The 14,973-nt window shown below is 36.5% G+C and overlaps 1 protein-coding gene across 2 annotated transcripts; it reads right to left on the bottom strand.

Moving 5' to 3' along the window:
- Nucleotides 1-248: 248 nt before the first annotated feature.
- LOC132068071 (protein transport protein SEC24 B-like) lies at nt 249-13,715 on the bottom strand. 2 transcript variants are annotated; one of them, XM_059461534.1, is made up of 24 exons: nt 13,566-13,710; nt 13,334-13,379; nt 11,466-12,214; nt 11,137-11,364; nt 10,885-10,959; nt 10,618-10,716; nt 9,939-10,050; nt 8,906-9,033; nt 8,271-8,390; nt 7,824-7,904; nt 7,455-7,532; nt 7,247-7,339; nt 6,352-6,406; nt 5,606-5,682; nt 5,306-5,377; nt 5,095-5,178; nt 4,804-4,923; nt 4,620-4,688; nt 3,383-3,460; nt 2,561-2,699; nt 2,207-2,371; nt 1,364-1,509; nt 1,071-1,250; nt 249-322 (listed from the first exon to the last, which is right to left on the bottom strand). In XM_059461534.1, the coding sequence occupies exons 3-24, from the start codon at nt 12,189-12,191 to the stop codon at nt 287-289; spliced, it is 2,961 nt and encodes a 986-aa protein (XP_059317517.1). In that variant the 5' UTR covers nt 12,192-12,214; nt 13,334-13,379; nt 13,566-13,710; the 3' UTR covers nt 249-286. The 2 variants fall into 2 exon arrangements, 1 of the variants encoding a protein (XP_059317517.1); XR_009417309.1 differs by lacking the exons at nt 249-322; nt 1,071-1,250; nt 1,364-1,509 and having other exon boundaries at nt 2,233-2,371; nt 2,561-2,739; nt 13,566-13,715.
- Nucleotides 13,716-14,973: the final 1,258 nt, after the last annotated feature.

Here is a 14,973-nt window from a genome sequence, read left to right as displayed (position 1 = left end):
TTGGTGGACATGCTAAGGATAACATATCTAATTAAATGAATCTCCATTTTGATTTTACAAGTAATCAATTTCTAAACGAGAAACCATCGCCTCAAACTCTCACGCACTCCAGGAAATGACGTCTCATTCTCTCTCTTCCTCCAAAAACGCATCTCGGCCTCGACTTCCGCGTAGCAAACATGGCGATGCCAAACAACAGAAGTGAAAAAGAAGGCAGGGTGTCTGCATACTGGTGTGTCCGCGCAATTTTTGGCGTCTAATTTCATTAATGATTTCATTGAGCTTCTTAGAGAGTGGATGTGTCGTGCTGCTGCAGAACAAACTACAAAAATAACAGGAAAAAGTCGGTCCCAACCGTCAAATTTGTAGGACAGATGTCCTTATAAGTTTTGGAGTAGTTTCTTATCCTGTCCACCAAGGGAGAAAAAATTGATTTTTTTTTTGGTCCATACGATGTGAGCATCGTCGACAATTATGAGCAGAATAATTTACGAGAGGTAAACTCAGTTGAGAACCATCTCTGACCTATAGAGGAGAAAACCTAAAAAGGACAAGCCTTGACTTTCAAGATGAAAATTTTGTTACAGGATTATGGCCAAAATCAAACACTCAAAATTGGGGGATATTTTAGACTCCATGACTTCATCCTTCATTTTCCATAACATCGTTAACTCCGTTGTCGAGACACATGGTACATATATAGTTTGACCAAAATGCATTAACAAAAAATACATATTTAATGCACCTTCTCAGGCTCATGTATTTACAAAACTCTGATTAAATGTTCCATCAGGTATTTACAAAACTCTGATTGTTAAATGTTTAGGTTAAATCTAATAATCAGAGTTTGGTAAATATTTCATGGAGACCAAAAGTGCTGACTTTTGGCAAACTTAAAAAGGACTAAAACTGCTCAATTGATACTTAAGGGACTATTTTGAACCTACTACTAAAGATAAAGGACCATTTTGTCATATTCTCGTCCCTAGGAGCACAGGTGTTAAGGATGTTTACATGTATTTACCACAGTTTTCATTTTACATCAAAATAGTGAAGCCACGTAAAATCACCTGTGCAGGAACTTCTTGAACAGATGAAATGCCTAGCAGTTGACGCATAACACCAGGATCTGCAGAGTTCCCAACATAAATTAAACAGTCCTCGCCATTCTCGAGAAGATAGATACCGTTGTCACTAATCTGTTCACTGGAAAGTGGAATAGGAGGAGGAATAAGAGATTCCTCGTTCTCCTGCAAGTTCAGAGACAGAAAGTGAAATGTAAGAAATGAAAACAGAAAATAAATCTTGAAAGAAAAGCAAGAAGAAAAGGAAATGCAGTCCATAATACAAGAATAATCCCTACTTTTGTATTGAGGTTATGAATGGCTATCAATCTAGGGAGCACCCAAGGGACAGCCAATGAAACGGACAGTGGGGAAACATAATTAATCCAAAAGGACCTATTATCAATCTGTCCATCAGTTCGCAATCCCGTGCCTTTAACAAGAGCTGAAATAATATCAGGAAAACTTGTGTTAGTAGATCTATTTAACATAATGTTTTGCACAACATGCAATTCCTTCAACAAGTCTTTGCAGTAGCAAAGGGAACCACAGTTGGCGGTTCGGGATGCAACAAAACATAAAAACTCATTCAAAAGCTAAATGCGCATAGTAATAGAATGACATGACTCTGTAGCTAAGCACACATATCCATCAGTGGGTGGTCAGTTGGACCAACCTTCATTGGAAAAATATGCTGAGTACATAGAAATTATACTGTGTATATAGGCCAATATGCTGTGTAGTAAACCTTGAAAACCTTAGTGAAATTCCTGGCTTCACCACTGATATATCTGTTAGTGACAAAAACAGGGTGATCGTTCATTTATGCAGCCATTCTTGAGACTACTTTCTTCACTGTATCCAACCACAAGCGATCATTACATCGTCAATCACTACCATTAGCATTAGCCACAGCTGCATTTGATAGACTAATAATAAAGAGGACTAATTGCTCCTCCAATTGGAATAACATTAAATGAGGAGGATTGTTTGGAACATGGACATTTTAATCAAAATATAAAAAGATAAAAACAGCAAATTCCAGCAAAGAGTAAAATGAATAATTAACTGTATGGATAAATCAACTCCATAAAAAATCATTAGGAAATGAAAGCCTTGGCTAAAAGCAATGGAATACATACCCAGTGTGTAAAGAGGAAGCAGTTTAAGCGCCTCAGGAAGAATAAGCTGTCCAGAGGATGAGACAGTAGCACAGAATTTACGATAAGAGTATAGAATGTTGATGCAATGGTTTGTCACGTGCTCTCGGATTTGTGGGAGAGGAGCTGTTGGAACTTCACTGGCCGCTGCATGAGAGATAAAAGTCATCTGTATGATTAGAATTAAGCAAAAAAGAAGCAGAGAATAAAGAAGAATATTATGCAATTAAACTTTAGGCAATAGTGAGTGGTTAACTTTAATACAGAAAATTTAGGTACGGGGAGGAAGAAATTGTACTTGAGAAATATGTGTTCTTTATGATATAGTATCAGTACCTTGCTTTAAGATGCAAGCAAATTGGGTATCCAAGTCAGCTGATTTAAACAGTTCACTAAGCATAGTGGTGCAAGGCAAAGAGAAAGTTGAAACCCTGATTCTTCTTTGGCCATAGATGGTGGTGTAAAGGAGAGCACACTGGAGACATGGAAAAAATCTGTTGTAAATAGCCATCAAGCTGCAGCTTGGGAAAAGGGGCAGAAAGGTTGGGGCAGGGAATAGAAGAGGAACAATGCAATATAAGATAGACCAGACACCCATTGTAAAGAAAAATGAAACTTGGATCATACTCAGCACCAAAAGCTAGGTCACAATATGAGGATTGCCCAAGACCATATAAAGAGAAAAGAGACTTTTTTTTTTTTTTTTATAACAGTGGTGTCGGAGCCAGCGTGCGCGCACCTCGACTAATTCTACGGGGCACCTGCAACCTTCCACCAGCACAGGCACCGGGTAACTCTATGCACCAAGGCTTGGATAGATGGAAAGAAATCACCTAGTGTTTTTGCCTCCGCTGGGAATTGAACCTGAGACCTCATGGTTCTCAAACCACTTCATTGACCACTAGGCCACACCCTTGGGTGCCTGAATAACATAATATGATGGTCCAACACGGGGTAATACAACAATGATAAGTCTAACTCTGAGACCATGTTAAGCAAATGAACGGCAAATGAATCCTGGACCCGACTCAACCAGAAAGCTAGCTCAAGGTGAGGTTTGGCCAAAACCATAAAAAGACTCTACAGCCCATTCCCTCAACCATTCTGAGACACCCTAACACACATTATTCAAGACAGACCAAGACCACTAATTTGAACCTGAAAAGAACATTCTGAACCATCCTGCAATTTGTCGTCAAGCTTCAACGTCACCATTATTGTTTTGCCACAGTCAATCTGCATGGTAGAAAGCTCTGTTAGATATGACCACATTAAATCAGAAATCTAAGTCACACAAGCACGTAATAGCAATTGAGCGGAAGGAACATAGGTATCCTATATGCACAGCCAAAGAAAAGGCAAAACTGGATACAACTATACTACAAAAAATAAGGTGCTGAAACAAAGAAGAAGGTTTTCCAGTATTCCTACTTCTAAGAAAAAAAATCATATCAATGAAATTATGACCTGATGAATAGAGTGAAATGAGTATAGAGATTTATAAGCCAGTCCTAACTGATTTGAAATTGATGAGTAATCAATTCATTAAATGATTGATTAAGTTATTAATATGTATAACACGGATGAGGTCCATCCTTTATCAATTAGGACCTAATAACAGACAAGCCCACAAAGAAAGTTTAGAGGTTTATTTTTGGGTGATATGATGAGAGAAAAAAAGGGACAGTGTTACAAGCCTATAGAACAGATAGTAAAAACGTAATGAGAGAAAAGCACGCACATGAATTTGAAAATTACTTCTCGTTCAAAAATTCTGTGTACATGCCCATTTATAATCTATTATAGCTAATCCTTGCCACACATTTACCCATTCTGCACCCTCTAGTGGTCAAGAATATAACGATGCATTGATGTTGACTTGAATTTAAAAGTTGTAAGCACCATGAGGATTATTTCCTAATATCTGCAAACAGTTTTCAGTATGGAATGACACACAAAGGAGTGTTAAAGGCTGCACTTAGACATATCTCCAGAAAATAGATTTATCAGCCTCTTTTCGCCTGACGTCCAAATCCTCTCCCCGCAAAAAGAAGAAAAAATCAAAGGCTCGCAGAGAGTCAACTCAGATGGAACCAAACTGAGTAGCTCAGGCAGGGACGGAAAAGTAGAATACCAGAAATCAGTACAAAAGGAGCTCATGTTTGTGGCCAGAAATAAGATAAAAGTCAAATAGCTTATGGAAGTCTCAGACAAACTCAAAAGATCTGCCAGGGATATTTTAAATATGGTATAGATATGTCTAATTTAATCTTTTTTTCACGTGTCTACTTCTTTTGTCATTGTCCAACTATGCTAGTTATTCTGCTCGTTCTCCCCGTTTTCTCAGAAAAGGGCATAAAAGTCTATCCAGGAGAAAGGAGGTAGATAAACAAACCGCTGGTAGGTCAACATCTGATGGAACTCGTTTACAATAATTTCCAGAGTACTTGTGAACTTGAAGACCCTACAAAAGAAACAAATCCAGCATGAATTTTGCATTTCTGTAGTCATCAATGCATTATGTTGCTGCTAATCATTTAGAGAGGAGCACAGAAGAATCTAGAAAACAAGGAAGATACCTGACTGCATCTTACATGCATTACTGCCTCAAGCCCTTGAGGCCTAGTAATGTTCCATCGAAGATCATTGTAAAGCTTTGCAGTATCAGAAATAGCAGAGAAAGGGAAATAGTAGTACACCTGAAATAAGAGAAAAAATTAAGGTCCAAGGCTTGAAATACAAAAATTATTGAAGGAGCATGAAATGAAACCGCAATGAGAACATACATAAGTCGACTATTACAAATGTTTATGGTGCTAAGAACATTTTGGAGAAATACAACCTAGAACTGTATGCAACTCCAAACATACCTGCCCTCCAGTAGTTTTAGGAATGACAGAAATGGAAGCAATGTCTACATATGATTGTGTTGTAAGAAACACATCAACACAGACCTGAAGGAGTTGAGATCTAATCAATCAACAGGGGTAGGCAAATGAATTTAAAAAGATCTAACGGCATACAGAAGGTCTAGCTATGTGTAAGTAAAAAGTGTTCCAGAGGCAGAAAGTGAAAGCTCACTTGATACTCAGCAAAATCGATAGCCATTGTCTTCAAGGTTTTGTCTGCCGGTTGGAGCAATTTGTGAGCCTCCTGAAATTTAATTTACATACAACAGTTTTCTTAATAAATTCTGGTTCAATTTGATTGAGAAGTCAGCTAACTACTGTGACAAGACAGAACCACTATTTAATTTTATAGAAGGAATACTTCCACTGAGCTGTCGACGAAAGGAATCATGCAACTTTTCAACTATCATACATCAATGTCATATTGCCTCAAAGTTAGAAAGGTCAAAAGTAGAAAATGCAACAATTTTACCTTTTCAGCAGCTGATACAATGCTTCTTCCTTCAGCCTCTCTAGCAGAAAGGGCTCCCACACCGGTAGAAGGCAAGACTGTAACACAGCAAGTATAGTGAACTCACGATATTATACAAGAAAATACACAGACTATGATCTATGCAATTGGTCGCTAGGTTATTAACTATATTACAGAAACACAACCTGGTTGCTACTTAAACAATTTTTAATCAGTTCATGCATCGTCTAATTTACACAGAAACAATAATGTCTCAGCACAAAGTCTCATCATTCTTCAGAATTCACTTGCAGGTGTCTAAACCAACAAACGGAACGAGGAAGCAGCATTACATGGAGGCGTTCGCATCCACAATATGAGTGTTTTTTTTTTTCCACCTTTACATGAGAACCAAAGCAAGAAAAGCAGCATTGACGGAATAACTATTAGTTGAGAGTATAGCCCTGAAATCTAGAAGTTTGATGAATTAAGGGGTTCCACAGGTCGAATGGGTACACTTTAGAGTGGTTTATCCATCAAGCCTAAATAGAAATAGAAGAATTCCAGATGAACAACCATCATCAAGTGTCGATCCATTCAAGTAAGAGGGCTATGAAAGAAGTGGGTAGCACTAGACCCAACAATACTGTCAATTCCCTCTTTAAGTGTAAATGGTCCAACAAAGACAAGTGATTTTTTCACTTCCAATTGATTGGATAGGAGAGTATGTACATGTGAATGAAGGTTCATTATATTTCGTGATTTACCTGATTGAAATACAAGAAGTTTCCCTCCGGTGTTCTTCATTGCCAAGAAAGCAGCCTAGAATAACAAGAAGAAAATAACAAAAACAGTCAACTTGTTATTCCAAAATTGATTTGACTTATATCACTCACCTGTATGCAGTAACACAATAATGCATTTCTCAAACTTTCAATGTCTATATATCATTCACTAGCCGTAAATCTTCTTTATTTCAATGTGCATGCATGAAAATTATTTCTTTGTCTAACTACTAATGACAAGTGCATTGCAAATAGCAGATCTGACACACTAGAGAGCTGCATGTATCTTCAAAGCCAAGAGTTAATAGCTAACTTTAAGGAGAGTCGGGAGAATACTTTTCTCATTACAAAAGGATAATGGAACAAAGAACTTAGTTTTTGATAACCAGTGGAACAGAGTACTTAGTAACAGAAAGTAGATAATAAATCATTAAAGGTTTGAATTTTTTAATCCAAACAAGTTTGTGGCTTTACATTGTTCTGACGTTTTATGTGACAAAGCTATGGCTTTTAATAGCACTGTCAAAATTGCCATTGAGATGGTTCCAAGCTATGTTGCTCGGACTCTTCAAAAATGCCGTCGAATGCGTGTCAGATCCTCGAAAAGTAGTGAATTTTAGGAGGATCCGACACTGGTGCAGGAGCATTTTTGGAGAGGCAGAGCAACATAGGTTCCAAGATTATAGGGTAATATATGGCCGAGTGGACGCCTGCGGATGCCAAAGGAAAGCTAGGAGTATCCTCTTACCATGTGATAAGAGAGTGACTGATGGCCTTAACAAATTTATTGGTGAATGGTTTGTGTCCTGTCTCTTTAATTTTGTTAACAGCAATTATTGACGGATTATCCCAAGTTTATCATGTAGAGTATTCATACCTTGACTGCAGCACCAAAAGCTGAATCAGCAGTCCTGTTATGTTCGAACATTGTTGGGATGTTTTGAAGGAGAAGCTCTAGATGTTGACAACACTGGAAATGCAAAAAGGTAACACTTTCACTGAGCACAACTGATATGTTTTAGCCATTTCCTTTCAGTAAAAGTAGACTCAAAATAAACAGAAAGTCAACATTTTGCAGGACTAACTTCTGAGAGTTGCACAATAACATCGCTCTGAAGGGGAGTGTAAACATCTTGGACATCGGGGACAATAAGCATCAATGGCTGCAAACACAGACTCAGGATCAAAAAAATAGCTTCATGATTGAATGAGCATGCACTTATACTTCAAAGTACATCAAACCACTTGCCACAATCTTAATTTGTAGTATGGTATCAGTCTTAAACTTAAAAAATACCATCATTTCTTTTCATTTATGAAGTAAATTAGTTTATGCATACCAATAGGAGAAAACCCACTTCAAGGTGTATCAAACACTTCTACCAAAGTACGTTTTATTTAATAGGAACAGTAGCTATATCTAGCAGGGTAAATGAATTCCCAAAGTGTAAAACCTGCTGTAGTGCACGTTTTAGATTGTAAAAATGGATAGTCGAGTCAAATGTAGCAATTCCAACAAATGTCCGAGGACCTTCCTGCAATATCAAGTTGTCAACGTTAGAGACGGCTCACATACTCTCTCCATAAATGATGTGCATTAAAAAATAAACAAACAATAATAATGCACTATAAAGGACTCAAGACAAACTGGAATTTCCTCAAATCAATAACCTCAATAACCGTTGTCACCATCTCAAAGGGAAAAAGGGAAAATTAGCTGCTTGAACATGCTTACATAAAACTGAACTTCGAGTCACTTCAACAAATTTAGTATGAAAGAAGTTGTTTCGCCAGGATTTAAACTCGAAAAGACAAAAGGCCATATTCTAATCTGTCTTTAATGTAAAGAAATTGCCAATTATTAATATATTAAATTACCAGTAATAAATCGACAGACTTACGGGAAGATCAGAAATAACTTGGCTTATTGCACTGCAAGCAGCTGCAGCTGCACCAGTTTGTATGGCATTCATGGAGACATCAATAAGGAAGAAATATACAGCAGGCATTGGATCACGCAACTGGAAAAAAAATTCCAAATTATCACTTAAAATCAAAAACATTACCATCATATATAGTGAGGAAATTACTGCATCAAGAACAAGAAGTGCATAAATTTCAATTGCTAGCTGATTGAAACAACTATAAACAAAGAGTAGTCTTGAGCGGAAAGCATGAATTATCCGTCAATAAACAACTCTGTCAATTGGCAATAGAACAGTAAGTACATACTAATGAACTACTGCTGAAAATATATACATTAGCAAATATTTGCAATGGATATAAGTATTAGGTGATGTGCTAGCTTCCCTAAATATCAAACAAATCTAGATAGCAGTCGGAAATTCTTTGTTCTCTCAAGTTTACGATAACCCTGTGCTTGGAGTTCAATTAAAAACTGATTCTACTTAAATAAACTCGTCCAACCATTCCACCTAATCAAGTTATGCAAAGCTTGGAATGTAAATTTTAAATGACTCTACTTCAATAAACTTATTCAGTATTAAAGACTAAAGTCCACCAAAATGTCACCAACCATATATTCCTTAGTAGCTACAAATTCAACAGTTCCTCGACATAGTTCTGGTCTTTCATCAGCATCTCTACGCCTACCATCTGGACCTAAGTTGCAGTGATAATCCCGAGGAGTTTCATCAGTATATCCTGCAAAAAGATGTCAAGCATATTGAATTAAAACTTAAAACTTCAGAATTTCATTCAAACTTCAGTATTTGGGAATTGGTAAGAGTTTTCAAGTTCAGTTTCTGCCTTAATTTTATCAGTTGCAGCTATTTATTAGCGTGTTTCTTATACTTTTCGGATTTATTGCACTATGAAAAGTAAAATTCCCAGTCTTTGATCATGAAATTTGATCGTTTCCTGTTATATTGCAGTTATACTTATCTAAAAGGAAAAGTAATTTTGGAAGCAAAAAGATGTGTCTTGCACAGTTAATTGAGTGGAAGCAAGAGTAACTCATTAGATACCCAAATCAGGAGGCACTAATACAGAGACAATCGCCAATATATTTTGCACCAATCCAACCACCAAATAATTCTCAAGCATCAAACCAGTCATTGGATATATAAATTTCTGCTGCCAATATATTACCACCAAATATTTTCCAGAGAAACAGATTGTCAATTATATGCTTAACACTAGAATCAATTTTCTAACACAAACCCAGTGCCCAAACAGTGGGACTCATCAACATGCCTCAACTTTGTCCAGAAAGTACCATCTATTAGGGTACTTTTCTCTCTTTTGACTCGCGTGAAATGCAAGGAGTAATGCTTCACATGGCTCAGTTGATAAGTAAGAATGTTCTTTAGAAATTATTAAAAAAGGACTAATTCGAGCAGACTTAGGATATGAAAATTCTATGCTTAAATGTTTGCCGTTTCATATCCTATACATCCTATACTTTGTCATGCCCACATGTCAGACTCGCACCCTTGTCCGAGTCTGTGTTTCCATGCCCATAGGAATTCAATTATGATACCCTAGAGGTCATCAAGAAGCAAAACTCCAGATATCACATAATTTTGGTGAAAAGAATTCACTCGTACCACATAAGTTACAAATGAAACGTCTTCCCTGATCAATGAACTTCATGAAAGGATTTATGTAGCCTTTGCAGCGAGAGCAACGAACAGGACCACTTTCCCCAAAATCAACAACCTATCAAACAATGCAACAGTTCGTGTGAGAAGAAGGTAAAGGCACCAATACAAGCATTCATTTCTCCACTATACCACCATGTACTTGTTACCTCTCACCAGTACAGGTATCGGATAACTTTGCCTGCCAAGGCTTAGACACTCGGGAAGAAATCACCTAGTGTATTTTGTCTATGTTGGGATTCAAACCCTAGTCTCCAAGGTTTGCACCCACTTCATTGACCACTACTTTTTAAAGCATACTATGTTATAAATTATGCAGTCATAGCATCAGCTATTTCTATATCAATTCTCCCTTAGATTTTGACAAAAGAACTGAGAGATTTACAAATGACAAACAAGAATACAAGGACGAGAACGACGAACGTTATGTTGAATAACAGATTAAAGTTCTTCTTGGACATCAAAAGACAGAAATGTATTCTTTTAGTTATAATTTCTAACATACATCCAAATGGACAGAAGCCTGACAACAGGAAACAAGATAAATATGAAATATCTGGCAAGAACTATGGCTCTGTCTGACACAGTACATTTATAATGTTTACAAGGTGAAAGGATGAATTACTTGAATCGGTTGTTCAGACGGATGAGGAAGAGCTAAGGGTTGGACCAACAAAGCCAACTGCATTGCGGAGGTCGTCAAAAGGTCAACGGTGCATGGAATCTGTTGAACAATTAACAAGGACACAATCATCTACAATCAGTTCTCATGGTCACAAATTTTTGGTCAATAAGTTTGCACTTTCTGGTGGACGAGGGAAAGGTATAAATATACAAAATTGATTAGATGGAATAGTAATGTACAGATAACAAAAGTGAAGAAGGTCAGCACCTGATTAATAGTACACCTCATGTACCGTGGGCTGCAATTTCCAGTGTCCCAAACAATGTAGTCACTGGTGGCAGGCTTCAACGGAGATAGGGAAAGTAGAAGGATAATAGAAAAAGAGCAAGGAAAAGAAAATTCAATTAATATGAACCTTTTCTTCTTTTTTCTTATAAGTAGTAAATTTATACAAAAAATTTATAATGCCTTAGGAATATTATTTACAGAAAAGCACAGCTCAATGAAGATATAGTTTACCGGAGGGGGGTTGGCTTTATTGCCTTGACGAGTTTCATGCAAGATTACTGCAGAATTTGGAATTGGACGCGGAATTTGACTGGAATCAACTCTTGATTGACCAGTTAATACAGATCCAGCGTGACCCATAGGAGTTATTGCAGCCTCTGCTTGATTTGGATGTGGAGATGTCATCCCAAACATCATATGTGGTTGCATTGAACCAGGGACAGCAGAAGGCGGAGCAACCTATAAACCCAGTAAATTCAGCATATGTACCTCATATTGAATTGGAAATATAGTACACAAAGCATGCCAAAAGCTGGAGAAGTACAAAAAACATAATTTACCCGTCGGGGCTGCGTTTGCCATGTCTGCATTCCATAAGGAGCACCCATAGGAGGCGGCATGGCTTGGGCTGGTGATGCAAATGGGGATGAACTTGAAGGAGGTGACATATTATGAGTTGATCCCAGAAATGGAGGTGGCAGTTGTGTAGTAACTGACGTTGTGCTTGCTGGTGGACTGCCAAAGGGTGGACGTATCCCTGGAGGCTGAGAAGGAGGAGCTCCAGCTGGTGGCCTCATTGTATTGCTTGGAGGAGGAAAATGCAGTCCACTCTGCATTGTCCCCGGACCAAGTGCAGGTGGCCCATTACTAGCTGAACTAGAAACACCTGAAGGCAGCACAAGAGCACCTGTTGAAGCTGCAAAAGGTCCTGGTGGGCTGGCACGAGGACCTAGTGCAGAAGGCAAAGCACCAGGTGGTGGTCGAATGGCAGGACTCTCAGGACCGATTGGTCTAGAAACTATATTTGGAGGCAATGTAGTCTGTGGAGGACCCCTTTGGAATGTGCCAGGTGGAGGAGGTCCTGGACGATTCGCAAGGGGGCCACGGGCAAAAGAGGGTGCCTGCGGCTGCCCAAAAGGCGTTGCGCTAGGCCTAGGACCACCAGTGGGATTTGTAGGTGGGTGATTCAGTCTATTAATTTGCAAATGTTGCATTCCATCAGCAAGTGCATTAGGATTATAATTGGGTGGTACATTCCCTGGTCTAGGTCCCCTTGGAGCTGTCATCAATTATTAAACAAATTTCCCACCTAAATTCAAAAATCCAAGTCAGAAAAATGGCAAAAGCTCTGTCCAAGAACCACTTGATCTCACACAGAAAACACGATAGCTACACCATGTGAGTTTGATATGAGCAAAAATGTTTTATAAGAAAAACAGGACATAATGAGAAAACTAAATCATTGAAAAGGTAAAAATTCTTTGACTCACAAAATTTCAACTTTTTTTTCAAGTTAAGTGAATGTTCAAACACAACTTCAATTTCCAAATATATTTTTCCAACTTAACTTCAAATACTACTTTTTTTCAAATATCACAATTTTTTTATGTGCAAACATCTACTAAGTAACATATGAAGCTCCTAAAAACAGGAGAATAAGCCATTTAAAGTACCAAAAATGCATTTTTTGTGATATCTTTTAGTAGTATTAGATATTAGAATCAGTGTCTACCTGATGCAAGTCATATAAAGTTATAAACTCTTGTTTGTAAGTGAAAAGAGTAGAGAAAATGACAAAAATGGTCCTTTATCTTCTGCAGTAGGTTCAAAATAGTCCTTTAAGTATCACTTGAATAGTTTTGGTCCTTTAAGTTTGCCAAAAGTGAGCCCTTTTGATCTCCATCAAATACTTACCAAACTCCAATTGTCAAATTTAACTGAAACTGTGAAAAAAAAAAAATAATAATAATAATAATAATAATAATAACTAGAAACAAGTTTTGGAAATCACAACATAAAAAACTATGCCGGACACAAAAAATAACATAAACTACAAAATATCAGAAATCACAACATATAAAACTATACCAGACACAAAAATTAGACTAAATATAATAACAACAACAACATACCCAGTGTATTCCCACAACGTGGGGTCTAGGGAGACTAAATATAACATAAACTACAAAAGATGTACTTCCAAATGTGAGTTCCCATTAAATATAAATTTCTACTTTCACAATTCTAATTAAATTTAACGATCAGAGTTTGGTAAATATTAGACGGAGACCAGAAGTGCTCACTTTTGACCAAAACTGCTCAAGTGATACTCAAGGGACTATTTTGAACCTACTACAGAAGATAAAGGACCATTTTTGTCATTTTCTCGAAAAGAGTCATAAAAATATTTTCCTTGTAACAAACACACCTTTGCTGGAATACGACGTCGTTGAGACAGTGTCCTTTAGTCCAATCTAATTCCAAAAATAACAAAATTGAAGCCACGCATTTGTGCAATTTAAAGGGACAGAAATTAAAAAACCAAATCAATTAGAGAGTGATCATACAGTATTTATGATAAAAGATAGTACTTTTTTTTTTCATTTATTCTGTATAAATAATAATAATAATAATAAGCATTTACATAGAAAGAAGAAAACCTGAAGAAGATTGAAAGGCGAAAAGCTAGGGAATTTTGGAGGGAATTTAGGGGAGAAATGGGTTTATAGATTAAAAAATAAAAATAATTAAACGGGGGAGAAGGGAATATAAATATTTGCTAAATACTATTTTAGTTTCCTACTAATATTCTTGATTTGGAAGAATTTAATGTTTTGTGATTGGATAAAAGTTATGGAAATGACGTTAACAAAGGAAAAAGAAGAAACTTTTTTTTTTTTTTTTGATTTTGGCATAAATAATATTCACATAAAAGTGAAAAAATTTGGCCTGGCCCTTGGCTAATATTCTTGATCCAACTTTAATAGGCGTTTGTGCACCAAATATTTTTACTTATTTGGAATTTTGAAGTTGGAGTTGGAGATGGAGTTGCGTTTGGTTATTATTTTTGTAAAGAATATTTGGTTGTTTAAATGTATTGAAAGTGAAAATAAGATTTTAGGTGTTTTTCATATTTCAAATACAACTTTAATTTATATTTGAAATTTTTATGGCCAAACATTTGATTTCCAAATAAAATGAAAATTTCTCATGGCCAAACGGGCCCTAACAAAAAATTAATATAAGGTGTAACCTACTGATTTGTCTCTATTTATTAATAGATTTTTTATTTTATTTTTAGAATTGTGCAAAACTAAAAGGAACTACTTTAATGCAAAGGGGTCGTTTGGTAGATAGTCGAAATTATCCCAGGACTAATTTATCCCATTTATTGGTAAAATAATCCCTTTAATTAAATGGGATAAGAAGGTATAATTTCCAAATAAAGGATATCCTAGTGACAAATTTTTGTGTCCAAACGGGTCAAGGGATAAATTTATCCAGGATAAATTTATACCTTGTATCTAAACATAGTATAAAATTAGTTTTTATTTTTTTAAGAATTACCTTCTACCAAAAAGGAACTACCCTAAGGGTATTGGTGGAATAATTGCCAACTTTAGTTTTGGATGGCAATTATTAAGGGATAATTTCCTTTTTTTAGCTAAAGCGAGAGTTTAAATAGGACAGAATGTATTAGTTAATGTATATTTCTACTTCATAATATCACTTAACTATGATAATATTTTTTTTATTTTTTTCAGTATGGTAACTTGAATTGATTTAACTTAAACACCTAATCCGAATAAGTATTTACATAAACTCTCAAAACTTCACCTCACCGCAAGTATATCCAAATTTGGATGTGCGCAAGTGTAACACTCAACTAGGACCTTTGTTAATGGTTGAATATTCCAACTTACAAATGATCATTAGACACCTCTAAAATTTGTGTGTCACGTCGATTTGTGTTTACGTGTTCAATTTTATACATGTTGAGGTGCCTACTTGTGCACACTCAAAAATGGAGGGCATACTTGTCAGCTGAGACCAAGTTTAAGGGTCTAT

The sequence above is a fragment of the Lycium ferocissimum genome, chromosome 8 (genome assembly GCF_029784015.1).
Source record: "Lycium ferocissimum isolate CSIRO_LF1 chromosome 8, AGI_CSIRO_Lferr_CH_V1, whole genome shotgun sequence".
NCBI lineage: Eukaryota > Viridiplantae > Streptophyta > Magnoliopsida > Solanales > Solanaceae > Lycium > Lycium ferocissimum.
Note: the sequence above shows the minus strand (reverse complement) of the source record. Positions and strands in the feature narration are given on the sequence as shown.

Coding starts and splice junctions, on each gene's coding strand:
- LOC132068071 (XM_059461534.1), bottom strand. CDS start 12,191: ATGACAGCTCCAAGGGGACCTAGACCAGGGAATGTACCACCCAATTAT. Junction 7,533..7,823: donor TAAAACGTGCACTACAGCAG/GTTTTACACTTT, acceptor CTGTGTTTGCAG/CCATTGATGCTTATTGTCCC. Junction 5,683..6,351: donor ACTTCTTGTATTTCAATCAG/GTAAATCACGAA, acceptor GCTGTGTTACAG/TCTTGCCTTCTACCGGTGTG.